The sequence below is a fragment of the Arachis hypogaea genome, chromosome 5 (genome assembly GCF_003086295.3).
Source record: "Arachis hypogaea cultivar Tifrunner chromosome 5, arahy.Tifrunner.gnm2.J5K5, whole genome shotgun sequence".
In the NCBI taxonomy this organism is placed as follows: Eukaryota; Viridiplantae; Streptophyta; class Magnoliopsida; order Fabales; family Fabaceae; genus Arachis; species Arachis hypogaea.
This window is the reverse complement of record NC_092040.1, coordinates 1,406,042-1,424,239: the sequence shown is the minus strand read 5'-3', so window position 1 is coordinate 1,424,239 and position 18,198 is coordinate 1,406,042. Positions and strand designations below refer to the sequence as shown.

General features: G+C 30.9%; 1 protein-coding gene across 6 annotated transcripts; it reads right to left on the bottom strand.

The window, feature by feature from the left end:
• Positions 1-12,296: 12,296 nt before the first annotated feature.
• Positions 12,297-17,892, bottom strand: LOC112800048 (homeobox-leucine zipper protein HDG5-like). Of its 6 annotated transcripts, none has more exons than XM_025842098.3 (9): positions 17,775-17,892; positions 17,257-17,465; positions 17,012-17,184; positions 16,817-16,934; positions 15,679-15,870; positions 14,158-14,619; positions 13,984-14,085; positions 13,159-13,905; positions 12,297-13,095 (listed from the first exon to the last, which is right to left on the bottom strand). In XM_025842098.3, exons 2-9 carry the CDS (start codon positions 17,398-17,400, stop codon positions 12,679-12,681), a joined length of 2,355 nt encoding a protein of 784 aa, XP_025697883.1. In that variant the 5' UTR covers positions 17,401-17,465; positions 17,775-17,892; the 3' UTR covers positions 12,297-12,678. The 6 variants fall into 6 exon arrangements, with proteins under 6 accessions (XP_025697883.1, XP_072052300.1, XP_072052301.1 ...); XM_072196199.1 differs by having other exon boundaries at positions 17,012-17,181; XM_072196200.1 differs by having other exon boundaries at positions 17,012-17,181; positions 17,575-17,806.
• Between the last annotated feature and the right edge of the window lie 306 nt (positions 17,893-18,198).

The window sequence follows — 18,198 nt, the reverse complement described above, 5'->3', positions numbered from 1 at the left end:
AAATTTATTTATATTAAAAAAATTAATTAATAGTGAGAGACCAAGCGGGCCTTCATCATTGACATGTACCCATCAACTCATCAAGTGCATTTATGTAAACGAGAACAGGAAAATATAATACAAATTATTAGTAGAATTACGAGCGATTTGATTGGGGGAATTTGGATTAGAAAGAAAATTAGAAAATGACGTGGCAGGAATAGGTCCAACCAGTTTAATTTTTAGGCACATGGGATAATTGACTAAGGTTGGTACTTTTAGATTAATTGGAATGAAATGAAATATTTCCAATCTTAGTTAAACAATTATTCGTTGACTATTGTATTTGGCTAAGAGTTTTAGCATAGCTTTGAGTTATAGTTGAGTTTGAAAAAAGAGGGAAAGACCGAAATGCCACGCTTTCAAACACAACCTGTGAACTTGCTAGAAATTATAGTAGTGTATATCTAGTTATAAATTTAAGTTAATAAATATTGATAAATTGCACAATATAAATACCAATAGAATAAATAAAAATCATAAATAGGTTGGCTAGAAATTAAAGTAAGATATTCTGATTATGAGATGCCAGAGTATGATGATTATACACATCAAACAGGATATTAGAATCTCAATTGCTGATCCTAATTCTCTTGAAAAAAAGAGGGGCAAAAATAAATGAAGAAAAAATATTATAGCTACAAAATCTTAGAGCTACACGCATAAGAATCTTTGGTGCAGACACTATAAAATCATCCACAGCAACAAAAGATACCAAAAATGTTTCACATGTTTTGATGGGGATGGTTGCACGCCCAACACATACATAAGCCCTTATTGAAATAGAAAGAATGAAAAAATAAAATATATTTTTTAACTAATTTGGATTGGTCGAATCAGTTCATTTGTCCACTTAAATAAGTGTCAGGAGTTCGAATCCCGTCTTGTACATGTGACATACCCTTAAATAGAGTTCAGATCCGCGACGGACTAATCCTTAGCCTGTCGAGTTTTGAGATACTGTAAACAACAAAAATATATATATTTTTCATAGTATTTTTTATTTATCGATAATCAATAAATTATTATATATACAAAATAAAATTTAAATTTTTAATATTTAATTAAATAAATATTTAAACAAGTAAACTAATCATCCGATCGAATGAAAGTTAAATGTACCTCAAAAAGGTTTTCTTCAATCAAATGCTTAATAATATTTCTTGAAATGAAGCCAATGCAAAATCTTGCTCTCAAAGATTCACACCCTAACTCTATCCAAGAATCAATCATTGTGACATACTATAAAATATGAATAGGCAGCAGTGTCACGTTCTCAGTGGTTGATTATTGCTTAAGGCATCTTTACTATTGGAATAAAATAAAATAAAATGATCATAACCTTTACTAATCCGCCACAACAATATGAAAAAAGAGCATAACTCATTTGATAACAACTCATTCATGCATCCTTATCATAAAAAAATATATATGTATATATATAACCTTTTGTTGTTACCTACTATTCCTCCATCACTATCATAAAGAAAAGACGTTATTATTAAAGCTAACGTAACTCTTCATATCTAGAAGTGAATTATTATATGTGGACTTAAACCTTCAAATTTAATTTCGGAAATTATTATAAAAATCAACCAATTGTCTATATGTTTATATATATTGGGACTTAAAACTAAAAAAAAAAAAAAAAGAACCTTCCAATATATGTATTTCTTTATCAAATCAACAACCAACCCATCCATCAATTTAAACCTATATTTATATTAGGAATCTAGTTGGTAGTAGTAGGTATTATTCAATGGAATAAAAATTCAGTGAACTTTTTAATTTTGATGAATTAATCCAGCAATGGGAAAACATAGAGCTAGGAAATAAAACAAGTGGGATTGTATGTGTAAGGAACGGATTTTTTTGATTTGTTTAAGTGAAGTCATATTCAGAGATACTCTGGCTATGGAGATTATATGTGTGTGGGTAGTTTGGTAGGACAAGGACTTATTGGAAGCATGAGGTGTCACGTGGTCTTACACAGATGCTTATTGGTTTTCGAATTCGGACTTGGGAATTCAGAATGGGGACCTCAATTAGGGCTTTCTTAAGTTAAATAAATAATATACGAAAGTAAAAATAAGATAAAATTCACCTACAGTTATCTGTATATGAAAATAATATTTAAGAATTATTATTGTTTAGGTAAAATTTTAGATACAGTCAACTTTACGAGAAGTTAATATCTGAGAGTTGTTAAATAATTTGACTGATTTGACTAAATTTTTATATAACGATTCTTAGATATCAACTTCACATGAAATCGACTTCACTTGAGTTTTCACTTATTATTTAATATTTTTAAATATTAATTTCACATAAAAATGATTATATATAAATTTATATTTATAAATAAATTTAAAAGGAATGAATAAAAAACTGAAAGCCAAAGAATAAATGAAAATATCACTAGGGCTGGAAGAGATCCATAGTTGACATAATTATGCTCGTATTTTCATATTATCTATGTTACCTGAAAATATTTCTTACAGAACGATGGTGCTAAATTTGTTTAAACTTTTGTTTAATTTACTAGTTTTTATAAAAAAAAAATAAAAAAATAAAAAATCGGATGCATAGATAAATACTTAAATATACAAAAACAAACTAAGCCAATTGATATTTTTGTTGAAGTATTTAAATACATCCGAAAGAATCACCACAAGTACAAGAGACGAAAAAAATATGGTGAATGTTATGGTGTCTATAATGTGGTGTTTATTTATTAAAAAAAATTAAAAATTATTATTTTATTTAAAAAGTATAAAAATAAATAATTTTTAAAAAATTAAAATTTATTAAAAAAATAAGTTAAACAATATTTTAGACAAAAATTTATAAGCATCGTAGAATTCGCCAAAATATATATAGAAAGAAGAAAGAGGATTTTAATCTGTTGAAGAGGGGTTGGTTGGTCAGAAAAGAGAGCAGTGAGTGGCGATGAAACTCACTCAGCCACCTGCTGCCGTAATTTTTGGGAGAGCCCTTCCGACTTCACAGTTTTTATAGAAACAAGTGACACGTGCCCCCTCTTTTTATTCTTCTGCTATATATAACAAGCAGGTTTCAATTCTAACCATGTGCAGCATATGGTTATGCCCAATCTCATCAAGTTATATGTTAACGAGTTATAATTTAAATTGTATAATTTTTTTATTTAAAAATTTTAAATTTAAATTTTATTTTTAATTTTAAACAAATTATATGTATTTTTTATTTTTAATTTGTTTATTAAATAAAAATATTTAAATTTTTTTATTAATAATAAATTTATTATATATCTTTAAAATATATATTAAAAATAAAATTTAAAATTTGGAGGTTTGTTGTAAACAAGTTTAACCATAAATTCTTGAGCTAGGTGAGTGTTTGTAAAAATAATGTAATTAGAAAAGAAAAAAATAGAACGAAGATAATAAGAGAAGATGAGAGAAGAAAGAAGATATAAACAAAGTTGTATAATTCTATTATAATGATAAATCTCCACAATTAATGTATCAAAAAGATTTATATATAAGTAAAAAAATGAGTGACAAAGTGATTAGATAAATTCTAGTTAGCTAAGTCTAGTAATTAACATGTATTGTAAGTGACCACACACTAACTACTACTATTACACACAAATAAACAATTTAAGTTAATGACAAAACTAACAATCTTAAGTTCAGCAAATCAATGATTAATTTGTTATAGATTGGACTTTATTTAAGAATTTATAAAATTCAAACTCTTAATACTTATTTAAATAGAGTAGTGAATTAACCGTTAAACTAGTTCAATTTGGTTTATTATTGATTATTTATTATATGTAAATGGCACATGATACATGTAAACATTAGACCTTAAATAATGAAAGAGGTTGTGTATGTGGTATGCGATGTTATCAATATTGTTCGAAAAAGCAAAGCTTGTATATGAACAAGAAAAAGATGGTTGCCGCTTAAAATAGAGGCACCATTATTGTTGTCTCTAGCTGTACCCTTGTAATGTATTCAATGTTTCATTGTTTCATGATATATATACACTACATCGCTAGCTAACTATTTTATTATTTTCATTTTTTAAAAACAAAAAAGAAAACAAAGAGGTTATATGGATAATCTTTTCTATATTGAATAATACCCTTTAAAATCATATGATGATGACACTATATATTTGACCAGAACCATGAGGAATCTTCTTATCTAGAGTTATTTAATTAGATTATTTTCAATTTAAGCACAAAAGTTAAAATAAATTTTGAATGTAATTATGTATATCTTTTAATTTGCATGTAATTATTTATTTGTTTTAGACTTTTTTTTTAATTATTGAAGATCAAATTTTAAATCATACAAATTCTAATATTATATTATAGAATTAATTTTTTAAAGTTTAAAAAAGAAAAAACATACAAATAATTATAACTCTCACAATATAAAAACATTGAAATATTTAAATTGTTTTTTATATATTTTTTAAAAAAATTCACTCTTAGTATCAAATCGGCAAATCCAAAACTCTTAGATCAATAAATATATGAATACTATTAACTCACCGATGATAATTGTTAAAAAAATATAATCATTTGTATATTTGTTCTTATTAATTTAAATAAATTTATAGAAACAAATGAATCTATATCATGATTAATAATAAAAATAATCTAATAATAAATTACATAATCGGCAGGGTCATGCAGGGACAATAATGGCAAAATAGCAGTTACACAAATTGATTAATTGTCAATGATGAGTTTAGGCAAATTAAATCACATAGTTATGTATTATAAGGTGTTTAAATGAAGTAAAAGCCTTTTATGTTTTTGAAGGTGTTAGTACTTTTTGGTCAAAGGGATGTGACAAGCATTGAGCCTACACTAGAATACACAATAGAGGCATATATAGAATACACAATAGAGGCCAATTTTATGGTATTTTTTATTTGGTGTCTAATTTTTGTCTAAATTATTTTTTATAATAATTTTAAAATATTTAAAAAATTTTAATTTTTATATTTTTAAATTTAAAATTAATTATTTTACTTATTTTAATAATTAGACAATAATTTTTAGGCACCATAAGAAATACCATAAATAAATACAAGGCATAAGGCAAGCCCCTAGGAATGTCAAAAACCATCAGAGAGTTTTAATTCTTTTCTGGTCCAAGACACAGAAATCCACCAATGAAGTCTTAAGTTAATTTATGGAGGTCAACTATTTCATGTAGTATGTGTAATTAACCAACTCTACTATAAATCCGCTCAAGAATATTCCCTAATCAACTCATATCACCATTTAATACCTCCAATTATTGCCCACGGTCCCATGTGCAAACTTTAATTTATCATTATATATTTATATTTATAAATATAATAATATAAAAATTTATTTAACCTGTGTCCTAAAGACACATGTTAAGACGATAAATTAATTTTTTTTAAATAAAAAAATTAATTTTTTAATGTATTTAATTTTTATTTATTAAATAAAAATATTTAAAATATTAATTCTCTAATATATCTCTACCTCATGATATCGCACTATAGACGTAATGGTCATTGTATAAACAATTGTTCAACTACCACAACCCACTGTAGAAATTCCTTTCAATAGTTTCTAGAACGAACAAAAAAAAAAGAAGAAGAAAAAAAATGTGGTGTACATTATTAAACATTATCCTTTATGAACAATACAATACATATATAGAAGTAAAATCAATAAAGTAAAAAATGAAATTGATGATTTTCCTGAAAAACCCCTCCAATAATAAAAAAGAGGTTCATAATGTGAACGTAGACCTGAACTTCATTTTCAAAAAAGATCACACTGCTATAATAATAATAATAAATAATGAATATATATCCTGTTCTAGATATGGTATATAATTTGTGCATGTCATGGATAATAAGTACAAGGTTTTGAAAACCATATTTGAGACTGGAGATAAGAATTTGACTACGTACTTCACTTTTATGTTTCCACACGAATTTGGACAAAAACATAAACCAATCAATAATAACATTCATCAACACTAAGACACGTATATAGAAATTAAAGCTACCTAGCTTACCCAAAACAAATTCAATTCAGTAGAGTAGTCTTCATCTCTGACCTAAAACAACGGCATTCATTTATACTCACATGGAAATAAAATAAAATAAAATAAAAATAAAAAATTGCGGTGGAAACCACTCATTGGACACAACCTTTTCAGCCACCATGTTGAGCCCCACTGGCTGACCAAATCTTTGAATTTTCTCACTTTGATACCAAACTTTTATAGGCCCCATTTATATTTAACTTAGCCTACCTTCTTTCTTCAATATTATCCACGTTTCCTAACTTTCTCACATTTAATTAATTATTTAATAATAATTCAATTATATACATGAGTGGAAAAACCACGCAAAGAATACATACATGTGTAAAATAAAATTCGTTGAAATTGGAACATGGTCACATATTTTTAGAAAGGGGAAATAAATAAGAATAATGTATATATGCAGGTATATTTTTTTTTTCTTTTATGGCTATGGAGTTAGGATTTTTATTTATGGCAAGAGAAGCTACCACGTACCTTTGTGATGTAGCTAAAAAGGAAAAGTTAAGAACAACTTTTTCGAACTTTATTACACATTTGTGGGGATGTTGAAACTTAACTAAATTTTGTGTCCATATTTGGTTGGGAGCCACGGTGTTTTTCACACTCACAAAAAAATAAAAATAAAAAATAAAATTAACCCTATCAACCATAGCCACATCTCATTAAATAATTAAAAAAATAATAAAAATAAAAAGAGGTGTTCCTTTGGCTGCGGTGTCACTGCTCACAAAGCACTTTTACTTAACCCCACTTATTTTATTATTCCATGGAATCAATCATGTTGTGTATAGTGCAAAGTGAGTTCCACAGCAACAAAATCCCCCTCTCCAGTGGCCCAATATCTATGGTTTTGGAATTGTTTGTGGGCTTTGCCGCTAAGAATATCAATATCTCTTAGTCATTAAGATTTAACATTTCTAAACCAACTTGAGTTGGTCGAATGGTCAGCTCACTCGTCTGCTTACTTTTAAATAGGGCTCAGATCCGCGACGTATTAGTCCTTAATCTGTCGGGTTGGGTTTTGATGTACTGTAATATAAAATTATTTTACACGTACATCTAATTACGTAATTTCACATCAGTAAAGATAACTACTTTTTACATTAGTTGTATGAAGTCATTCGAAAAAACGGATATAATTGCATGACCATCAAAATTAAACTCTATTAATAAGAAAGAAGGGGGGTGTTTTGGTTGTTGTCATGAAGTTTATGTAGCATATAGATCGGTTAGATTAGATGTACCTAATTTATTTAATTTGTGTTCGAAATTGCTAGGAATAATAATAATAATAATAATAATAATAATAATAATAATAATAATGAAGCATATGCAAGAATTGAAGGTGATGTGGTGTATGTTGATGGTTGCACTGTTGTTGATTTTGGTGATTTTGTGTAGATTTCGTTTTCAGAATCCAGTGTGGTGTGGTTCAGATTAAGATTCTGGTGGTGGGGGGAAGTTGAATTAGTTGATGTTGGGTCATATCTCCTTTTCCACTCTTTGAGGCCTTCTCTTTATTATTCCTCAACACATCACTACTACTGCCACCTCATCCTAAACAATTTCTTCTATTTTATTTTATTTTATTTTTTAGAAGAAATTAATTAGGGTATGATATGAGAGTTTGACATTTGAGTTTTGGCTTGATTACATAGTTAATCCCTACATTAATTAGAAATTAGAATCAAATTATAGTCAGTGGAGGAGCTTGACATCAAGTAGGCATAGCCTCAAATTTATTGAGTTACTTGTTTTTTCAAAAAATAAAAAAATTCAAATATACACAATTAGCTTTTTTTTTTTAACTTTTCTCTTAGGTCATCTTGTTATTAGATGACAAATATTCTTTTTGTCTTAAACCCAAAAGTGTGTATCCCCATAATTAATAAGATTAAAGGCCTCAAACCTATTATCCTATACAAATGTGAGTGTATGTGACCTACAAACTAATCTAATAATGAAGGTTTTTGTGTAGAGATTAAGAATTTATCTTAATGGAATAGTTCACTACAAGAAATTTAATTAGCAACGTTTAAAATTGGTTGCTTACTAGTTGCTAGGGCTTGTATATTATATAAATATATGATTAAGTATTTTTAAAATAAAATTGAGTAAAAGTGAAAATTGTAATTGTCTTTTTAAAAATATTCATTACACATTATACTTTTATTTTTGTATTTTTTATTTTAAAAATTCTTTTTCTTCTTCATTAAAAATCACTTTTTTTACTATAGCATATCCCTTTTCAAGATTTCAAATTAATACTTAAACTTTTTGTCAAAGACTTAAGTGAGTGACTAAACATAAATTTGAATATGATTTTGTCTACACCAACTTAAGTCTTATATGATCAAGTTTAATTCTTATAGAAATTACTTTTCCTAGGATAACATATTTCACCATTAGAATTTAGAACACGTGTTTTGGAAGGAAGAAGTATTAATACTAGTTTATTATGAAAATCACAGAGACATGTTTGAATTATCACCAAAGTCCGCATTGGAAATAGCTTATATGAAAATGAAATTTTCAAATTTTCAAAATAAGGGTATGACCCACGACTAGTATATACTAAAGAGAGAGCAGTTTTTTTTTTTTTTTTTGGGGGTCGGCAAGAAAGTAGTTTAATATAGCCTCAATCATTCAATGTTTATGAACACTAGCTAGCTATGACTTTATGAGTACTAATAAAGAGATAAAAAGAAAAGAAAAGAAAAAAAGGGTTACATGTGTATGAATGAATGTCTACTAATAGAGGTTGTTCATACTTCATAGCAATTGGCTGAATTTGCTAAAAATGCTGACACTCTTGAAACCTTGACTGAGTTGATTTCTTAGAAAATGATGTTGTGTTTTTTATGTTATGTTAGGCAAAGACTATATGACTTGGACCTTTCTTTTCTAATTTTATTTCTTATTTTTTTGGTTGAACCGGTCAAACTCAAAACGACAACTACTCAAAAACCGGCCCTTAATTATGTGTGTCTTGGTTGGCCATTGCCGAAAACGACATATACTCATTGGAATCTTCTACTTTCGATGTCATTTTTGGAGTTTCCAATTCAATATGTTTTTTCTATCTCTCTTCTTTTTTATTATATTAAAATATGGTAAAAACTCAGGTACAGTCAACTTCATGTGAAGTTAATAGTTGAAAATCGTTAAATAGTTGGACTGATTTGACTAAATTTTCATCTAATAACACTCAGTTATTAACTTCACGTAAAGTTGACTATACCTGAATTTTCACCTTAAAATATTAGTGATTACTTCCTGAATTTTTTTTAGTTGAAAATTAATAATTTAATAAAAAAAACGTTATTTGATAATTTTTATTTATTATCTTAGCATGAAAATAATTTATATGAGTAGTCACCAGAAATATAATATTTATTTATTTCAATTTATACATTAAATTAGTAAAAAAATATATATATTAATTCGATTCGATGCATAAATGTGTTTAGCAAATGTTGATTTGCATGCCAATGTATGCATGGAATCTTGGTCAAATTGATGTGTTTGCCTTTTGCTTCTCCTTTCCTTTCTGCTGTCCCTTAAAGCTTTACTTCATAATTTCACCAAAAGATTTGAGTTTGATTTTGATATACCTCGAAGTGGCAACATATTTGATTAAGTTTTGCTTAGAATAGTAGTATTAGAGCTAACCTAGGACCATGCCATTATCTTGAACACCGAACAAATGCCTCAAAGTTAGAGAACCACTATCTTAGAATGGAGACATTTCAACTAGAATTTTTACAAAAGGGAATAACCCTGTCTCAATGTCTCCCTTTTTATTATTTTAATTTATTCAATTCAATTCTAGTAAGATTTCAAAACTCAAGCGTTCAAGAGAAAATAGTCAATAATTAGTTTTTACTTTAGAGTATCATTGACTAATGACTAAAATTTGGATTTTGTTACAAAATGATTATTATTATGGATATCATATCATGGAACATTATCATACATAATAAAGTATAAAATATTATCAATTATAAATATCATATCATAACGGAATATAGAATATTATCAATTAATGAAACATGGATTTTTATAATATATTTCTACTAATTATAAGTGGGTTAAGTAAATAATATCTTATTATGATTTATTTCAAAATTTTCATGTATAAATAGATCTTAAAAAAAATTTCAAGACATATCAAATTTAAATTATCCTAACTTGTGTTGAAATCTTGTATATAATTTTTATGTAATAAAAAATATATTTTTATATATTACCGAGTATTATATTATGAGAATATCATCAAGTTATAACTATTCTATATCCTCATATATAAATTTCTATCTCTATTTATCTATTTTTCACTATATTTTCACAACAGATTTGATCATTTGACACTTTATTAAATAATAAATAGAGGTATATATAGACCTAGTAACTAGTCTTCAGGTTACATTAACGGGTCGGAGAAAGAAGCATATGAATCGAGGCTTTTCTTTATTCTTTTTTTTTTTTTTGTATAGAGAATATGAATCGAGTTGATTGTACAAAAGGAGGAAAAAAGATATATAAAAGTAGAATAAGATGGGAACATGGATTGTGCTTTTATGAGGCCCAAGGAAAGCCCTAGTATAATAAAGTAGGCCTGTTATTTCAAAGAGTATTTGAAAAAACATCACAAGTAGGGTTTCTGAAAGATAATGTTTTGGGCAATCATAAATGGCACCTAAGCTTTGCTCACCAAACCCCTTTCCTATAAGCGGGCTCAGGCCCCGTTTTTACAACAAAAAAGAAAAAGGCTATAAGCTAAAGAAAGCTATCATAGTTCTTGAGTTTGTCTCTTACCATTTTGGTTTTGTGAATACCAAGTCTAATCCTTTTTCTTTTTTGTTTTTAAGGTGATTGATACGGTATTTAAATTTTAATATTTAATTTATAAAAAATGAAAATTTATATTTCATTTAGATAATATTAAAATAAATAATTTTAAAATATTACAAATTCATTTTTAAACACCAAAAAATTGGCCTTTTATTAATTAGAAGTTCTTTTATCTCCATCACCTATCTGTGTTGGCACACGTGGATGATATACTAGTTATAGAAAGTAGTTCTTCTGAACTTGATATTCTAATTCATCAATTGAACTCTATATTTTGTCTAAAAGATCTTGAAAAGGATTCTGTGTTACATTCAAGGTACTAGAGATCAAGAACTACTTTTTTCTAAAGTACTAACACCAGAAGAATTGGCTTTACGGATGCATATTGTGGAGAAAATCCTGATTGCAAAAAGTGTATGGTTAACTATTGCATTTATCTTGGAAATAACTTACTAACAAAAAACAACTTAGATTGATCGAGTGATCAATTAACTCGTTTGCTTAAGTAAGTGTCGAGAATTCAAATATTGCCTTATGCATAAAGTAACCTATTAGTCAGCTATGTATCAATTTATTTGTACCATGCATCAATTTATCATCTTATCATATATTTTTCATATAAAATATTTTACATATAGCATATCACATATAATATTCTATGTAAATATATAAACAGGTCTAGTACAGATGCTGAATTCAGAACTCTAGCACAAGCAAAAAAAACTTGGATTAAAAACTTGCTAAGAGAATTCTCAATTCCAATTTCTGCTCCTCATACAATAAATTGTGATAATCAAAATGTGTGCCTCTTGGCAGCTAATTATATTTGCTTTGAGTGAATCCAAATACTTTGAATTGGATTTGCATTTTATTAGAGACCAAGTGAATTAGAAAACGACTATTCATTACCCATGTTCCAGTGAAATCCAAGTGGCAGACATCTTTACAAATCAATGGAAATTCAGGTGCAGTCAACTTTACGTGAAGTTGATATCTGAGAGCCGTTAAATGATTTGACTGATTTGACTAAATTTTCATCTAACAGCTCTTAGATATCAACTTCAGGTGAAGTCGACTTCACCTGAGTTTTCACCTTACAAATCCCTTTGAAGCTGTATTAATAAAGTTAGTTATTGTTTGTTAGGATATAACGAGAAAGTTGGTATTGGCTGTTAGGTGAGATTAGGCATCTAGATATAACAACTCTTGTACATCTCTTAGTGTAAAAGATTCTAATCCACTCTGCTTTCTTTATTATGATTGCGAAAGAGAGCAAAGTAATACGATTGTTGAGTGTTGAGCAAAAAGTGATTGAAAATGCAGAATTATGATAATAAACAGAAGAAAGCGGGAGAGATGAAAATGAAACAAAGTTGAATTGAGAATGAAACATATGTAGAGGCTGACAAAGAAGCAGGAGTCAATACCCGAACCAACACACCCTCAAGAGGGTATTATCTGGTGCGCTCTTGACTCCCTCAGTCCCTCTACACCCCACACACATAACATAACTATTAACTACACCCACACCCACACATTCATCACTTCCCTAACTAACTACTTAAACAACTAACAACCCCCATGTGCTTTTTTATTTAAATCCCACTTTTACCCCTCCCATTGTTAAATTAAAGTTACCACTAGGCTAAACAGATTCGGTTTTAGGTGGGAGAATCAATGCAAGCATTAATTAGTTCACTGTTTTGGGAGGTGCAGTGGTGGTGGTTGGCTCATTGTTGGCGGTGTTGCAAAGAGAGGCTTCGATCTGGTGCACGGTGCTGCAGAGGTGGTTGGTGATGGAGGTGACGCTGGACAGGTTGAGCTTGGCGGAGGGAATGGTGCTAGCTAGAATCTGGAGGCCAACGGTGAGGAGGCAGCCATGTTCATTGATAAGAGCTTCAGAAGAGGATGAGTTGTTGCTTGATGGCGGCATTGGCGTTATAATGAAGCCTTGTGGGAGAAGCGCAATGCATGAAGGATCCTCTCCGCTCATGGCTACCTGAATGGAGTCCACAGCAATGGTAGTGTACACCACCACACTCCCTGATTGGTCCGTACAGCTCTCTTGCAGCATTAGCTCCACGTTCTGCGATGAGTTGCTCGCAACCTGGATCAAAACAACGTGTAACTAACTAACTAAATATAGTTGTTTAAATCCAAGTGATCTTACATTGATGCGGAGAAGGGAAATGCAGTTTCCTGGATGGGAACCATTTGCAATGTGAGCAACTTCATTGAGTGAATTCCCATTGGAAAGAGCATCCATCTGAGATCTGTGGCGTTCATCGCGTAACAGATCGAAGACCTTGGTGTGGGAATAGGGAAGCCAAGTGGTTGAAACAGCACCCAGAATGACACCGTTGGGTTGACCAGGCTCTGTGATCTTCCTGGTGGTGATTCTAACGGTATCTTCAGGGGAATCTGATATTGCAGTCCATGATTGACCACTTGACGTGCTCATGTTGAGGCTGAACGTTCGTATCATCCTCTGTGCAAGTTTCATCAAGTTCTTTCTAGCTTCTGGTGAGTGTATCACTCCAAGATCTGAAATGTTTCTGGCCATGAGGCTTGCAACCCTCTCACATTGTCTCTGCAAAACACCCAACCACCGCTGTGCACCAAAAGCCATACCACTGTAAACATAGTTGCTGAATATCTGATGCACGGGTTTCTCTTCTACTTCTGCATGCTCAATCCATGTTACCCTTGAATATCCATTTGGCATATCTTGAATGAGACAGCCAGAGGGTCGCCTGCAGTATCTGGGATAAGAAGGGTGCAGGTTCTGCTGAAAGCTATCGATTGGGAAGTCAACAATGCCCCACGTTCCCTCCTCAGCGTTATGTTGACAGTACCGAAGGAAATGAGTCTCACGAGTCGATACCAATGGAGAAAGAACTTGGAATTCCGCATACATCTGATCCATCACAAGTAATAATCAATTAATCAAACTGCATGCATGATAACTATAATTTGAATCATTATTGACACCTACCAGCTGCAGAGACCCGCTTGCATGGCCAGAAGCATTTGAAGATATTATTTGCACCGTTTTTGCTCTAGAAACAATTGTGGGAAACAGTTCCATCCACTTGTTCTACAATATATAAACAAGATTAGATGAAAATAATCAACATGCAAGATTGTGTCTAGTTGAATAATGACTTACAGCATCGAGGAAGGCATCAACAAGAGTGACACTATTCATGATGACAACAGCGGTGTCACGGCTAGCTTCAGTCCGGTGCTTGAGATTCAACGGCCACGGGAACAGCCTGCCGTGCTCCTCAAAGTTAAGAACTTCCCTATCGCCGTCGCAGCCACGGATCCAAAGCGGCTCGTTAGCATGGCACATCTTGACAAGCTCGGCCATGGAAGAGGCGGCAAGGTCCATGGCCAGAGACTTCTCCTCTTCCATTAAGAGACCGCCCTCCGGGAACTGAGAAGCTTCCGGGGGAAGCATTGGAACAGGAATCATCTCGGTGCACGGGGGAATGGTGGGATCAACGTAGTGCCTTGGGTAGATGTTCATGTCCAAGTCCAGTGATGGGGCCATCAGTGCTGGTGCTGGTGCCATTGTTTGGATTGGACGCCCGCTGTATCTTGATGTCAGGCAGCACACACGTTCCAACTGAAAAATTAATCACACGCATTCTCAAAACTTAATACTTATGTAACACCGGTAACAAGATACAATCTAAATCAATTATACTTGCTAGATAAAAAAAAATCACCTATCAAATCGTATAAAACATATATAAAATACAAAATATTGATATACAAGTATATAAGTCTTTAATATATACATAATTTTTTGTACATAAATATAATCTTAGTAATAGTAAACTTCACTGCTCTCTATTGATGGATGCAGCCGTGCAGGTCTTAATAAATGTAACAACTTTTACTTTATAAAAATATGTAACTTCTATTGAGATTTAAGTGATATTACATACAAATAACATAATAGAAAGCACTGAGAACTAAAATTTTTAGTTAATTTTAATGCTTATGTTTATAATTTAACGTTTGTAATTTAAGATCTAAATTTTAAAATAAATAAAATAATTTTAAAAAATTTAATTACTAGTGGTAATCAATTTGTGGGGATGTTTTTTTTTTTCCAAAAAATTGACATTAACATGTATTAAGGAGTAAGCATAATTCATATATAGCCTCCTAAGTCCTAACCTCTTCTAACTAACTTGTTAGTTTCAAAATATAAGATAGAATGTGAAATATATTTAAAGTCGTCAAAATATAAAGTTTTCTTTGTTTAAAATAATAAAAAAATAATTGACATTAATTAGTGCAAACGTGCTAAATGATAAATTAATAAATCAAGCGATGTCACTTATAATATCTGTACGTTCTTAATTTATCTACATGTATTATATATCCGTCAAATTAATGTGCCTTCACCTTTGATAAAGTTGATGTTATTATGAAACTACATGTCATGATATAGTACTACCAAAGTAGATATGCATATGCATACCAGCGTGTGCCTAATTAATACATATGGGTTTAGAACCGACTATTAATTTTCGAAGTCAGATAGCATAGAATAATATGGTTGGTCAAAATCAAAACAATAAAAAAATGGTTCATATAATATCCAGCAAAATTATTATTAGTAGTAGTGCATTTAGAATGAGAGAGAGGGGAACAAATAAATTGGGTAAGGTACCTCCTCTCTTAACCTGGCATTTTCAATGCGAAGTTGTTGTTCATCCAAGCCAAGATCAGCTCCCATTATTCCTGGACCACCACAATTGGGACATATAACACTACGCAGTGATGCTTGTAGACGATAATTCTCATTCTTTAGAGTCTCATTCTCCGCTCTTAGAATCACATTTTCAGCTCGATCTTGTTGTGCCTATAATATTACCAACAAAGTTATTAAATTAACAACTAACAAGCTAGCTAAGCACACAAGATAATCTTAAATCTTAAAATGTATATACATACAATAAGTGACGATAATGATGATAAATTATTAAATACGCACTAAGGTATAATAAATACAAAAGCTTTTACTACTACTTGAAGACCCTTGGTTCCATTGTATCGTAACCCTAAAAGACTGTAATGATGAAATAGTGCAATAAATATGAGTACTGGTTTTGCGACCACATGTGGCAGGTTGGGTTAAATGCCTAACATTAATGGGATCCAGACTGTATGATGAAAAAGGCCAAGGAAGAAGAAAAATAAAAGACCTCTCGTAATAATAATAACAAGTAAATGAAGAAAGAAAGAAAGAAAGAAAGAGGAGTGTTCACTGTTGAGTATTCTCTCTTCACTGTGCTTCATTTTATTTCTACTTTCTAGCTACCACCGCCTGTGTTGCATAGCTGATTATTATTATTACCACTGTGTACTAGGGCTTACAGGAAAACAAAAAAATTCAAATTAAAATTGAAATGTTAAAACTTAGGTACAGTCGACTTCACGTGAAATTAATAACTGAGAGTCGTTAAATGAAAATTTAGTCAAATCAATCAAATCATCTAATAACTCTCAATTATCAACTTCACCTGAAATCGACTGAACTTGAATTTTGACCAAATTGAAAAAGGAAAAACAGAGACGATTTTAATGCAAACCAAGGAACGCGGTTTGCATTGGGAAACGTGCAAGGTATCTATAGGCGGAGACGTTCAACTTAATGGCATGAATTAAGAGCTTTATGAATTATGGGTACACTACACATTTTTTAGGGTTTTTTCGTCTTAATGGAAATGTTGGTGATTTAAAGCTTTCAATTCTTACGACTAGTATATAGAATAAAACAATAATAACAACAAAAGTTTGAACCGTACCTTCATCTGCGTTCGGCGGTTCTGGAACCAGAACTTAACCTGGCGCGGTTTAAGGCCGAGTTCATGGCTAAGTTTCAGCCGTTGCTTATCATCCGGGTGTTGACATTCCTTGAACAAACTAAAAAAGAAAATTACGTTTGATAAAAAAGAATAGAGATCTAAGCATAAGGAAGTGTGGGGGTTAAGTGTAATTACGCTTCCATCTCATGGATCTGGCGTGCAGTGTGCCTGTGGTAACGTTTCTTCTTATTCTGAGGCTGTTGTTGATCAGTCTCTTGCTCATTCCCTGACTTGTCTTCAACTTGTTCGCTCCCTGAACCGCTCTCCATGATCTCTTCCTTCCCTCTCAAGATCCCGTCTTCTTCCTTCTAAAACCGCACAAACTGATTAAACAGGAAGCAATAATAATTAAAGTGAAGAGAAAGGCTTGTTTTGCGTACCATGGTGGGAAAAGAGTGATGAAAATGCATGGTAGGCATGAAGGTGAAGCTGTTGTTTTGGATCGGAGAAGAGAAAAGTGTTTCTGATGAGTTTACAACTACGTTGCCTCCCATTGTAGACATTACTTGGCAATCCCCATACATTCTTGCTGCTTCTTCTTTCTTTCTTTTTATGTTGAGGAGAAAAAGTTTCTTCAGTGGAGGCAAACCTGTTTTGTCACACCAAAGAACGAAAAAATATCAGAATCAGAATCCAAGCAACAGAAACAAGAGCTGAGCTAATGAAGAAAGCTAACGGGACATTCTCATTTCACCAACCCAAAATACAACAATAAGGGAAGATTCCTTTCACAGACAAATAGGCAAAATCTCAGGAGTGTATCAAAGGAAACAAAATAGAATAATGTCCCTCACAATCTTTCGAAGATTTATTTTCTTTTATAACACACATGTAAAAAATGTAAAAAATAAAATAAGCAAAAAGAGTAGTAAATATTATAGAGAATAGAGAGCATGACCATGGGGAAAAGGTTGGAAGCAATGGTATTGTGACGTTCACAAGAAGACACACCCACTACTAGAAGAGTGTGGTGGAGTTGTAATAAATCGGTTATAATGGTAGTAATTTATTTTACTGGTGGGAAAAGGGTAAATGCGGTTGGACAGAAACCGATCAGCGCCACTTACTGCGTCGGCTGTTACATTCCACGTGCTTCTTTCTTAATGGCTCGCTCCTCGCTCCATGCGTTTCCCACACCCTATCCTCTACTATCCACCAAAGTCAAACACATTTTTCTTCCTCTCTCTTCCACGCGCCTTTCTTCTCTCTTTCTTCCACTTCCCGCCCAAAATAATACATATTTTCTAATAAATTATTTATTAATAGTAATGTTAATATGTGTCTTTAGCTAAATTCATATATTATTGTGTGAAATCCTCATC

Coding starts and splice junctions, on each gene's coding strand:
- LOC112800048 (XM_025842095.3), bottom strand. Junction 15,871..16,816: donor ACCGCCGAACGCAGATGAAG/GTACGGTTCAAA, acceptor GTAATATTATAG/GCACAACAAGATCGAGCTGA. Junction 13,906..13,983: donor CAAGCGGGTCTCTGCAGCTG/GTAGGTGTCAAT, acceptor GTGATGGATCAG/ATGTATGCGGAATTCCAAGT.